The sequence below is a fragment of the Loxodonta africana genome, chromosome 15 (genome assembly GCF_030014295.1).
Source record: "Loxodonta africana isolate mLoxAfr1 chromosome 15, mLoxAfr1.hap2, whole genome shotgun sequence".
Classification (NCBI taxonomy): domain Eukaryota; kingdom Metazoa; phylum Chordata; class Mammalia; order Proboscidea; family Elephantidae; genus Loxodonta; species Loxodonta africana.
The window spans coordinates 2,480,336-2,493,262 of NC_087356.1; the positions used below are offsets into that span (position 1 = coordinate 2,480,336).

At 44.8% G+C, this 12,927-nt stretch overlaps 1 protein-coding gene across 1 annotated transcript in view; it reads left to right on the top strand.

The window, feature by feature from the left end:
* The window catches only part of FER1L5 (fer-1 like family member 5), a 66,068-nt gene that overhangs the window by 6,262 nt on the left and 46,879 nt on the right, over positions 1-12,927 (top strand). The window contains 3 exon segments of the mRNA XM_023541145.2: positions 4,558-4,686; positions 6,376-6,438; positions 7,573-7,623. Of these exon segments, the coding sequence (XP_023396913.2) occupies positions 4,558-4,686; positions 6,376-6,438; positions 7,573-7,623 (243 nt within the window).

Consider the following 12,927-nt stretch of genomic DNA (forward strand, 5'->3'; position numbering starts at 1 on the left):
CTCAAAAACGTTATTGCTATAGGTTCACAAATACTAATCACCACAATACTGTAGCCAAAACACTGGAAAATTTGACAAAATCAGGGACTATAAGAACGCCAGGAGCAACGAAAACAACAGCGCGTGCTTGTAGCACTGGCAGAGGGACCCACATGATCCCAAGTGCCGGTGTAGTTGGGTGATAAAGACAGCTCCGACTGCAGTTCATTAGAAGGTTCGAAAAGTAGATTAGCACTGAGTGTTAACCTCGTAGGTATGTTGATGCATTTAAACCGGGCTTACGAAAAATGTTTTTGTTGTTGTAACTAACTACAGGGATGTTTTTGTAAAAAATAATAAATTTCTGCTGAAAGACTGCACAAAAATTTTATAGCCAGTCATATACATGTCATCCCCCACAATAGTGTCACCTGATGCTGTCCACACCCCCACACCACCCTAGTGACTCCACCTCTGGGAGTCATCCTTGATTGCTACTCTTCCTTGCTCCGCCCCTGCTTCCAGCCAATGGCCGAGTCCCAGCTCTAAATATCAGTTGACTCCATCCCTGGCGGAGCCACCACCATCACTGTCCTGTACCACATCCACAGCCCCCTCCCGAGCTCCCAGCCTCCCCCCTTCTCCCAGCCATTCTTCAGCCAAAGTCGGCTTCCAAAAATGTCATTCTCATCATGCTGTGCACCTGCTTAAAAAGTCCCAATGTCTTCTGGACAAAACCCAAATAGCCCATATTGGCTTACCCACACCTGCTCCCCTAAGCCCCTCTCCCCCCCCACCCCCCACCCCCACCCTGCTGTAGCTGTAGCTCTAACTCTTGCGGTTCCCTTTGCACATGTGGTTGTCTCCTTTGGAGCACCTTCCCTCGCCTGTGTGCCCCACCTCTTTTCACAGAGCTAGTTTTTTTTTTTTAGTTTACCACAGGATATTAACTCAGTGCCCAAATCACTACTTTCCTATGTGTTAGTGGTCAGGGCAAAGTTCTGAAATGAAGGCTGCTTGCTTGGTTTGGCCCAGTCTTGTCCCTGACAGTCAAGTATTTGCGTGTGTACTAATCTTTGAAGAGTCCCTGGACTTGATGAAGACAAAGAAAGCCTCATGGAGAGTGGCTGGGTCCACAGCCTGGTCTGAGAGAACCGTATACTGTTTACCGTCTGACTTAGTCTCCGAGCTCTGCTGTAACAGAAACACCACAACTGGGTGCCTTTAAAGAACAGAGATTTATTTTCTCACGGTTCAGGAGACTAAAGTCTGAATTCAACATGTGGCTACAGGGGGAGGTCCTTTCTTTATCTATGCCAACTTCTAGTAGCTGACAGTCTTTGGAGATCCTAGGCTTATAGGTTCATCTGCCTCTGTTGTCGTTAGGTAGAGCCTGTCTTCTCCCATATGTACTCCTGTGTCTAATCTGTTCTTCTTATAACCCAGAAGTGATTAGATTTAGGACACACACTACACTGATAAGGCCTCATTAACATTACATGAAAACTCTACTTTAAATGGAATTACATCCACAGGTATAGGGGTTAGGATTCTGGCTTAGTCATCTAGTGCTGCTATCACAGAAATACCCCAAGCAGATGGCTTTAACAAACAGAAATTTATTCTCTCACAATTTAGGAGCCTGTTGTTGTTGTCTGGGTTGTAGTTGTTAGGTGCCATCGAGTCAGCTCTGTCACATAGCGACCCTATGCACAACAGAATGAAACACTGCCTGGTCCTGCGTCATCCTTACAATCGTTGTTATGCTTGAGCTCATTGTTGCACCCATGGTGTGAATCCACCTCATTGAGGGTCTTCCTCTTTTCCGCTGACCCTTTACTTTGCCAAGCATGATGTCTCTCTCCCAGGGACTGATCCCTCCTGACAACATGTCCAAAGTATGTAAGACGCAGCCTCACCATTCTTGCTTCTAAGGAGCATTCTGGCTGTACTTTTTCCAAGACAGATTTGTTCGTTGTTTTGGCAGTCCATGGTGTATTCAATATTCTTCGTCAACACCACAATTCAAAGGCATCGATTCTTCTTCGGTCTTCCTTATTCATTGTCCAGCTTTCACATGCATATGATGCGATTGAAAATACCATGGCTTGGGTCAGGCGCACCTTAGTCTTCAAGGTGACATCTTTGCTCTTCAGCACTTTAAGGAGGTCTTTTGCAGCAGATTTGCCCAATGTGATGTGTCTTTTGATTTCTTGACTGCTGCTTCTGTGAGTGTTGATTGTGGATCCAAGTAAAATGAAATCCTCGACAACTTCAATCTTTTCTCCGTTTATCATGATGTTGCTCATTGGTTCAGTTGTGAGGATTTTTGTTTTCTTTATGTTGAGGTGTAATCCATACTGAAGGCTGTGGTCTTTGATCTTCATCAGTAAGTGCTTCAAGTCCTCTTCACTTTCAGCAAGCAAGGTTGTGTCATCTGCATAACGCAGGTTGTTAATGAGTCTTCCTCCAATCCTGATGCCCCATTCTCCTTCATGCAGTCCAGCTTCTCATATTATTTGCTCACTATTTTTTTTTTATACAGATTGAATAGGTACGGTGAAATAATACAACCCTGACGCACACCTTTCCTGACTTTAAACCACTCAGTATCACCCTTGTTCTGTCTGAACAACTGCCTCATGATCTATGTAAAGGTTCCTCATGAGCACAATTAAGTGTTCTGGAATTCCCATTCTAAAGGAAGCTAGAAGTCTGAATTCGGGTGGATTTATCTAGGAGAAGGAAACCCTGGTGGCACAGTGTTTAAGAGCTGTAGCTACTAACCAAAAGATAAGCAGTTCAAATCCACCCGGTGCTCCTTGGAAACCCTATGGGGCAGTTCTACTCCATCCTTTAGGGTCACTGTGAGTCAGAATCGACTCGATGGCAATGAATTTTTTTTTTTTTAATCCAAGGAAAGGCTTTCTCTCTCTGTCAGATCTGGGGGAAGGTCCTTGTCTTCTTTCAACATCTGTGGGCCAGTGTTCCTTGGAGATCTCTATGTGTCTTGGCATCAATCTTTCCACGGGTCTAGGAGGTTCTCAGCACAGGGGCCCCTGGTCCAAATGATGTGCTCTGCTCCTGGCTCTTTTTCGTTGGTGGTAGGAAGTCCTCTCCCTGCTTGTTTGTTTAATCTCTTTTATATCTCAAAAGAAATTGACTCAAGGTACAACCTAATCCCGCATATTGTGTCCTTCCTCATTAACATAACTGCCTCTGATCCTACCTCGTTAACATCATAGAGGTTGGGATTTACAACACATGGGATAATCATATCAGATCACCAAATGACGGACAGCCACACAATGCTGGGAATCATAGCCTAGCCAAGTTGGCACATTTTGGGGGAACACAATTCAATTCATAACATCTTCTATAGTCAGAGATGACAAGTTCCCATGACTGTGCCCTGCTAGCCACTGCCCGTCTCCAGTTCCTGCACCCTCCAGAGCTTTAGCCAGCCCACATCTTTGGTGGGCTCTACATTGCTCTTCTTCCCTCCCACTTTCTAATTTTAGACTGAGGTGTCATAGACCCTTTACAGAGTTTCAATAAAGTACATCAAAGCAGAAGAAGAAATCACAAATCACAGGTCATAGATTCAACAGCACAGAACTTTTCGAATTTCAATTTCTTGAAAAGATCATAGATAAAAATAAGCAAACAACTGAGAAACATTAACCAGTTGCTGTCAAGTTGATTTCAATATCACTCATGGTGACTCCACGTACGTTAGAGTAGAAGTGGGATCCATAGGGTTTTCAGTGGGGTGATTTTTCACAAATGGAACACCAGGCCTTTCTTCCCAGGCATCTCTGGAAGAACTCCCAATGCCAACCTTTTGGTTAGCAGCCAAGCACATTAGCCATTTGCACCACCCAGGGACTCTTGACTAAACCAAAAAAAACTAAACCCAGTGCCACCAAGTCGATTCTGACTCATAGCAACCCTACAGGACAGAGTAGAACTGCCCCATAGAGTTTCCAAGAAGCACCTGGAGGATTCGAACTGCCAACCCTTTGGTTAGCAGCTGTAGCACTTAACCACTACGCCAGCAGCGTTTCCGAACTCTTTACTAGACTTTCTTTATTCTGTAACAAGCCCGTGACAATTGAGAAGAGAAACACTAAGTCCACACAAGAGGGAATGGCAAAGAGGTAGAGGTGACAGTTCCCAGAAGAGGAGGCTTAGATAACCAAAGCCTTCCCAGGACATGCCTTCAGCCAGGCAGAGTGCCACCTCCTCCCAACCTTCTCCGGTGTGTTCTCGTTTTACCTGCAGTAGCTGGGACGTTTCTTCTCAGAACAATTTTATTCTTGAGAAGAGAGTCCTTGAAAGTTGAGAAGAGAAAAGAGTCCAGACCCCCAGCGTTGGCCCCTGTGTTCTCCTCCATGAAAACCCTGGTGGCATAGTGGTTAAGTGCTACGACTGCTAACCAAAAGATCAGCAGTTGGAACCCAGTAGGCACACCTTGGAAACTCTATGGGGCAGTTCTACTCTGTCCCATAGGGTCACTATGAGTTGGAGTCAACTCGACGGCAATGGGTTTGGTTTTGATTTAGTTCTCATCCACAGGTTCGAGTGAAGGTGTTTGAAGCCCGACAGCTCATGGGTAACAATATCAGGCCGGTGGTGAAAGTGACCATCGGAAGCCAGGAGTACCACACGAGGATCAAGCTAGGAAACAACCCTTTCTTCAATGAAGTGAGTGCCACAGACCCTTTGGCTGAATGGAGCTCGGGGAGGGTCGGCCAGGTGGGCCAGCCAGGGGTTGGGTATTTCCTGCAGGCAGCTGGCAAGCTTGCTTCTTGACTAGGATCTTTTCATTGGGAGCCAAGCACTGTGCATGGCACTGGGAACACAGAACTGGATAATTCAGAGTAGTTGAGGTGCTGGTGGTCTGATGGGGGCACAGCATGAAAAGACATAGACAACTACAACAAGGCAAGATTGGGTTGACAGAGGTCTGGAAGCCCTGCTAATGGAGCCATGAGATGCCGCTTATACCATATTCTTGTCACTGCTGGAACCCCAAATCCTAGCACCATATCTGATGCCCAGTAGGGCCTCCATATTTTTCAAATTAACTGGTTAATAAACAAAGAGATAAAGGTACAAGGGGAGCACGGAGGAGGCTGAGGAGCATGGGATGGACTCAGGAAAGGCTCCCTAAACCTTGAGGGAAGAGTCTGCCAGGGAAGGACAGATAAGTTAGGGAAAGGCAATTCAGGAAAAAGGAATAACATTTTCAAAAACCTTGCAGCAGGAAACAGCATGACCTGTTGGACAAACCATAGATTTGGGCATGACTGGAGTGGGGTGGCCAAAAGTGAGTCTGCAAAAGGGGCTGGGGTCCCTTCATGGAAAGAACTCCTGAGCCACTGAGGGGCTTAGGCAGAGAGTGGCAGGCCCAGGTTCAGTGGCATCACTAAGGGGTGTGGGTGTGCAGACCACACCAGGTGACACAGTCAGAGGCAGTGACACCAACATTACTGTCTATAAAATTCCTGGGCAGAGTTTCAGCAGAAATTTATTATTTTGTATAAAAATATCCCTGTAGTCAAAAAACAGAAACACTTTCCTTAAGCCCAGCTTACATGTACCAACACATCTACAAAGCTAAAACTGAGCTAATTTACTTTCTGAACCTTCTGACGTGCTCTGGTCAGAGCTGTCATCCTTACCCAACCACAACGACGCTTCAAATGGTGTGCTTTGGTCTGCACCCGCTACGAGAGCACACTGTTGTTTCCATTGCTGCTGGTGTTTTTATATAGTTGCTTGATTTTGTCAAATTTTCTGGTGTTATAGCTACAACATTGTGGTGATTAATACTTGTGAACCTATATCAATAACTTTTTTGAGAATAAAGTAGTAATTAAAGGAAAAGAAGGAGTGATATACTGGAATTACCGTTTACGAGTAACATTAGTACAAAAATCATTACTAAGGATTCTCTGTGATGTGGTATGAGAGGAGGTCCATGTTGGGGGTGTGACACCGTGAGTCACCTCACTGGGTGACACCCACCCTAGTGACACCACTGCCCACACTTGCACGTGGGAAAGGAAGTTCTGGGGAAGACCGAGGACGTGGACTGGCAGAGACCAGTCTAGAAGGTGGTGATGCTGCAGTCTCCATTCCTGGGGCAGTTAGCTGGGCCTCGAGCTGCTCACGACAGATTCTCCAGGATTCCTCACATTTGTGCTTTAGCTGGGCAGAAACCCTCCAGAAGCTCGGGAGACCTCTGCTTCCGATGGAGCGTGGGCTTGTCAGTGAGCTGAAAGTCGCTGGATTCAGTTGTAGAGGTCAAAGTTATCTGAGCCTACAAGTTTATTAGGTGAATGGTGGAAGAATCATTGGTCATTCTTTCCCCTATTCTCTCTGCTTCAGACCTTCTTCAAGAATTTTCGTGAGGTTCCTGCAAAGTTCTTCGATGAGACCGTCTTAATCCAGGTGAGGAACAGACTGGCCTCCAGCAAGATGGATGCACTTTCTTGTCCCACCTCAGTCCTGGGAAGCACATCAACCCCCAACCCCCACCCTCAGAGCCAGGGTCACATCATTGCTTCTTTCTGATCCCAAGGCAGCATCTCTGCCACCTTCTTCACCCCCTGGCAGTCCAGGTTTCCCTTTCATTAATTCATTCCACAAATGTTATGGAGTGCTGACAGCCAGGTCCTTAGCTGGGTGCCGAGGTGAACAGGGCAGCTCCTTCCCACGCACCAGTATTCTCATGCCATCACAGGACTCGTCACACTGGAGGACTCCATTCCCCGACCAGAGGGAGCGCTAGAACAATGGTGAACATGTATTTATCAAGTGCCTACTGCTTGTCCGGAGTTCAACCAAAACCTGACCCGTTGCTGTCATCGATTCCGACTCACAGTGACCCTGCAGGACAGAGTAGAATTGCCCCGTAGAGTTTCCAAGGAGCAGCTGGTAGATTTGAACTGCTGACCTTTTGGTTAGCTGCTGTAAAGGTTAAGTACTGCGCCACCAGGCCTCCACCCAGAGTCCAGGGTATTGCAAATGGCTAAGAGCTCCACTACTAACCCAAAGGTTGGCGGTTCGAGTCCACCCAGAGACACCTCAATCTGTTTCTGAAACGTCATAGCCATTGAACACCCTGTGTGGTGCAGTTCTACTCTGTAACACATGGGGCCGCCATGAGTCAGAATTGAATCGAAGGCAACTGCTTTGGTTTTGGTTCTTTTACTGGGTGCCCGGCCTAGAGCTAAGGAAACAAGGAGATCTCTCCCCTGAAGAGTTCGCATGTTCCTGGGAACACAGGCTCATGGGAAACCCCCGGGACAGCACATAATGAAGACAGTCGAGTGCAACACTTGGCTTTGTGTTGACCTGGGAAAGTGAATTGGCCTCTCTGACCCTCAGTGGAACTGAAAACCTGAACCTCACAGGGTTCCTCAGAGGATTAAATGAGAAAACCTGTGTGCAAATACCTGGCCATTAGTGAGGGTTTCACAAACCCTGGAGGATCCTGGATGGGGCCCTTACTATTCCTCCCACGGTGGATAGGGCAAATCGGAGTTGTGAATAACTGAAATCTTTCTGGGAATTCCCCTGCAGGTGATGAACTCGTCCATGCTGAGGTTCAAATCGGAGATTGGGAGATTCCAAGTGAGCACTATGAGACAGAGGAGGCTGGGTAAAACAGTCAGGGTTCTAAGCCCCAGAGCCCGGGAGAAAGGACTTGGATATTTGCATCAGAAAGGTCCGGATTTGGATCCACCCATCAACTGGGTGAGAGCCCTGGTGACACAGTGGTTAAGCCCTTGGCTGCTAACCAAAAGGTCAGCAGTCTGAGTCCACCAACAGCTCCTTGGAAACCCTATGGGAAGTTCTACTCTTTCCTGTAGGGTTGCTGTGACTGTGAGTCATATGGCTATGGCTCATAGGACTATAGTCGGAATCGACTCAACGGCAATGGATTTGTTTTTTGGTTTAACAACTGGGTGACTTGGATAAGTTATTCCAAGCCTCTAGTTCCTCATCTATGAAATGGGGATAATAATATACCCACCCCACAGGGGATATTCTGAGGATTACAGTAAATAACACCTATGAAAGCACTTGGCACCATGTCAAATTCCTCATACCATCAACACAGCACAGTTCACGTCTCTGACTCCAGGAAAGCAGAAATGGAAGCAAAAAGAAAAAACCAAACCCATTGCCCTGAGCCGATTCTGACTCACGGCAACCATATGGGTTCTGGCAGAACTGCTAACAGGGCATTCTCCCGTGTCATCTTCACAGAAGCAGGTCATCAGGCTTTTTTTTCGGCAGCACTGCTGGGTGGGTTTGAAGCACCAGCCTTTTGATTAGTATCAGAGAGCAAACCATTGGCACCACCAAGGAACCTTCAGAAATGGAAGCAAGAATACAGAAAGACCAAGTGCTGGAGAAATCCAGACAAAGGTTGCTCCCAGTGAGAACACAATACAAAGATTTGATCTGGAAAGACACAGACTGAGAGACAAGGAGAATCTGCAACAGGCGTGACAGTCTAAACCAAGATTTTCCAAATCCAGGAAGATAGGAAAAGGCAGGGTTGCCGGATTAAATATGGGGTGCCCAGTTATGTTCGAATTTTAGATAAACAGCAAATATTTTTTAAGTATAAATATGTTCCAAATATTACAGGCTTCTTACCAAATATTGCAGTGGACGTATTTATACTTAAAGGATTCATTATTTATCTGATATTCAAATTTAACTGGTCATTGTGTATTTTCATCTGTGAAATCTGGCAACACTAGGAAAAAGGCTCCACCCTTGGGAAAGGCAAATGTAGGACAAACAAGAGTAGGGTTTCTTTCTTACCACCTACTGGTAGTCAGCACCTTACATTCCTTACCTGCTCCTCCCCGATCTCATCCACGAAAGAAGTACAGGCTTTACAAGGGAGAGAATCCCTGTGTGACACAAATGGTTGAGTACCTGACTACTAGCTGAAGGTTGGCTGTTCGAACCCACCCAGAGGCGCCTTGGAAGAACGGCCAGTCAATCTGCTTCTGAAAGTTCAGTCTCAAAAACCCGAAGAAGCAGTTCTGCTCCAGGATACACGGCGTTGCCATGAATCACAATCAACTCAGCAGCAACTAACAACAAGGAGAGGTTACGTGGCAGGAAATCGAAAACAAGCCTCTGACACAGGCTGCTGCACGGTTTCCAGACAACGACCAACTGCGACATGAACTATCGAGACAAGTCACAGAGGTCAGGGAAAAGCTGAACTTCACCGAGATTTTCTTTCTTAATATTACTTTTTGTTACGAAAAATTTCAAACATACCTAAAAGTAGAGAGAAGAGTATTATGGATTCCCACATCCTCATTACACGGCTTGACCAATTTATGGGCAATCGTGTATTTTCTACACCCCTACCCACTTCCCCTCCCACACTGGGTTATTTTTAATCAAATCCTAGGTATCGTATCATTTTATCTTTAGATATTTCAGCATGTGTCTCTAAAACATAGAGATTCAATTAAGTGTACAAAACAAAATCACTGCCATCAAGTCGATTTCGATTTACAGCAACCCTATAGGACAGAGCAGAGCTGCCCCAGAAAGTTTCCAAGGAGCGCCTGGTGGATTTCAACTGCTGACCTTTTCATTAGCAGCTATAGCTCTTAACCACTAGGCCACCAGGTTTCCAATTAAGCATAACTACAATACAATTTTTACGTCTAAAGACCTTTATAGTTTCTGGATAGGTTTAAATACCTAGTCGGTGTTCAAATTCCTCTAACTGTTTTATGAATTCTTTTCACTGTTCGTTCAAATAAGGATCCAGACAGGTCCATATTCTGCTGTTGCTTAATACGTATTTAATACCGTCTTTTTTTTTTTTTTTCCTTGCATTTAATTTGTTAAAGAAACTGGGTGGTTTGTCCTGTCGAGTTCCCCTCAGTCCACATTTAGCTGGTTGTATCCCTAAGGGCCCCCACGTGTCTGTCAGTTTGTCATACTGTGGGGGCTTGTGTGTTGCTGTAATGCTGGAAACTATGCCACTGGTATTCAGATACCAGCAGGGTCACACATGGAAGACAGGTTTCAGCTGAGTTTCCAGACTAAGACAGACTAGGAAGAAGGACCCGGCAGTCTGCTTCTGAAAAGCATTAGCCAGTGAAAACCTTATGAATAGCAGCGGAACATTGTCTGATATAGTGCTGGAAGATGAGCCCCCCAGGTTGGAAGGCACTCAAAAAACGACTGGGGAAGAACTGCCTCCTCAAAGCAGAGTCGACCTTAATGACGTGGATGGAGTAAAGCTTTCAAGACCTTCATTTGCTGATGTGGCACAACTCAAAATGAGAAGAAACAGCTGCAAACATCCATTAATAATAAAAACCTGGAATGTACGAAGTATGACTCCAGGAAAATTGGAAATCGTCAAAAATGAAATGGAATGCATAAACATCGATATCCTAGGCATTAGTGAGCTGAAATGGACTGGTATTGGCCATTTTGAATCGGACAATCATATAGTCTACTATGCTGGGAATGACAACTCGAAGAGGAATGGTGTTCCATTCATTGTCAAAAAGAAAGTTTCAAGATCTATCCCGAAGTACAACACTGTCAGTGATAGGATAATATCCATACGCCTACAAGGAAGACCAGTTAATACGACTATTATTCAAATTTACGCACCAACCACTAGGGCCAAAGATGAAGAAATAGAAAATTTTTATCAGCTGCTACAGTCTGAAATTGATCGAACATGCAATCAGGATGCATTGATAATTACTGGTGATTGGAATGCAAAAGTTGGAAACCAAGGAGAATCAGTAGTTGGAAAATATGGCCTTGGTGATAGAAACAATGCCAGAGATCACATGATAGAATTTTGCAAGACCAATGACTTCTTCATTGCAAATACCTTCTTTCACCAACATAAATGGCGACTATACACATGGACCTCGCCAGATGGAACACACAGAAATCAAATTGACTACATCTGTGGAAAGAGACGATGGAAAAGCTCAATATCATCAGTCAGAACAAGGCCAGGGGCCAACTATGGAACAGACCATCAATTGCTCATATGCAAATTCAAGCTGGAACTGAAGAAAATCAGAGCTAGTCCGCGAGAGCCAAAATATGACCTTGAGTATATCCCACCTGAATTTAGAGACAATCTCAAGAATAGATTTGATGCATTAAACCCTAGTGACCGCAGACCAGATGAGTTGTGGAATGACATCAAGGACATCATACAAGAAGAAAGCAAGAGGTCATTGAAAAGACAGGAAAGAAAGAAAAGACCAAGATGGATGTCAGAGGAGACTCGGAAACTTGCTCTTGAGCGTCGAGCAGCTAAAGCAAAAGGAAGAATTGATGAAGTAAAAGAACTGAACAGAAGATTTCAAAGGGCCTCTCAAGAAGACAAAGTGAAGTATTATAATGACACGTGCAAAGAGCTGGAGAAGGAAAACCAAAAGGGAAGAACACGCTCGGCATTTCTCAAGCTGAAAGAACTGAAGAAAAAATTCAAGCCTTGAGTTGCAATAGTGAAGGATTCCATGGGGAAAATATTACATGATGCAGAAAACATCAAAAGAAGATGGAAGAATACACAGAGTCATTATACCAAAAAGAATTAGTCGATGTTCAACCATTTCAAGCGGTAGCATATGATCAGGAACCGACGGTACTGAAGGAAGAAGTCCAAGCTGCTCTGAAGGCATTGGCGACAAACAAGGCTCCAGGAATTGATGGAATATCAATTGAGATGTTTCAACAAACAGATGCAGCGCTGGAGGTACTCAATCGTCTATGCCGAGAAATGTGGAAGACAGCTTCCTGTCCGACTGACTGGAAGAGATCCATATTTATGCCTATTCCCAAGAAAGGTGATCCGACTGAATCTGGAAATTGTAGAACAATATAATCAATATCACACGCAGGCAAAATTTTGCTGAAGATCATTCAAAAATGGCTGCAGCAGTTTATCGACAGGGAACTGCCAGAAATTCGAGCCGGTTTCAGAAGAGGACGTGGAACCAGGGATATCATTGCTGATGTCAGATGGATCCTGGCTGAAAGCAGAGAATACCAGAAGGATGCTTACTTGTGTTTTATTGACTATGCAAAGGCATTCGACTGTGTGGATCGTAACAAACTATGGATAACGCTGCGAAGAATGGGAATTCCAGAACACTTAATTGTGCTCATGAGGAGCTGTTACATGGATCAGGAGGCAGGTGTTCAGACAGAACAAGGGGATACTGATTGGTTGAAAGTCAGGAAAGGTGTGTGTCAAGGTTGTATTCTTTCACCATACCTATTTAATCTGTATGCTGAACAAATAATCCGAGAAGCTGGACTGTATGAAGAAGAACGGGGCATCAGGATTGGAGGAAGACTCATAAACAACCTGCGTTATGCAGATGACACAACCTTGCTTGCTGAAAGTGAAGAGGACTTGAAGCACTTACTGATGAAGATCAAAGACCACAGCCTTCAGTATGGATTACACCTCAACATAAAAAGAAAAAAAAAAATTTTTTTTTTTTAAAAGAAACAAAAATCCTCACAACTGGACCAGTGAGCAACATCATGATAAACGGAGAAAAGATTGAAGTTGTCAAGGATTTCCTTTTACTTGGATCCACAATCAACAGCCATGGAAGCAGCAGTCAAGAAATCAAAAGACGCATTGTACTGGGCAAATCTGCTGCAAAGGACCTCTTCAAAGTGTTGAAGAGCAAAGATGTCACCCTGAAGACTAAGGTGCACCTGACCCAAGCCATGGTATTTTCAATCACATCATATGCATGTGAAAGCTGGACAACGAATAAGGAAGACTGAAGAAGAGTTGATGCCTTTGAATTGTGGTGTTGGCAAAGAATATTGAATATACCATGGACTGCCAAAAGAATGAACAAATCTGTCTTGGAAGAAGCGCTGCCA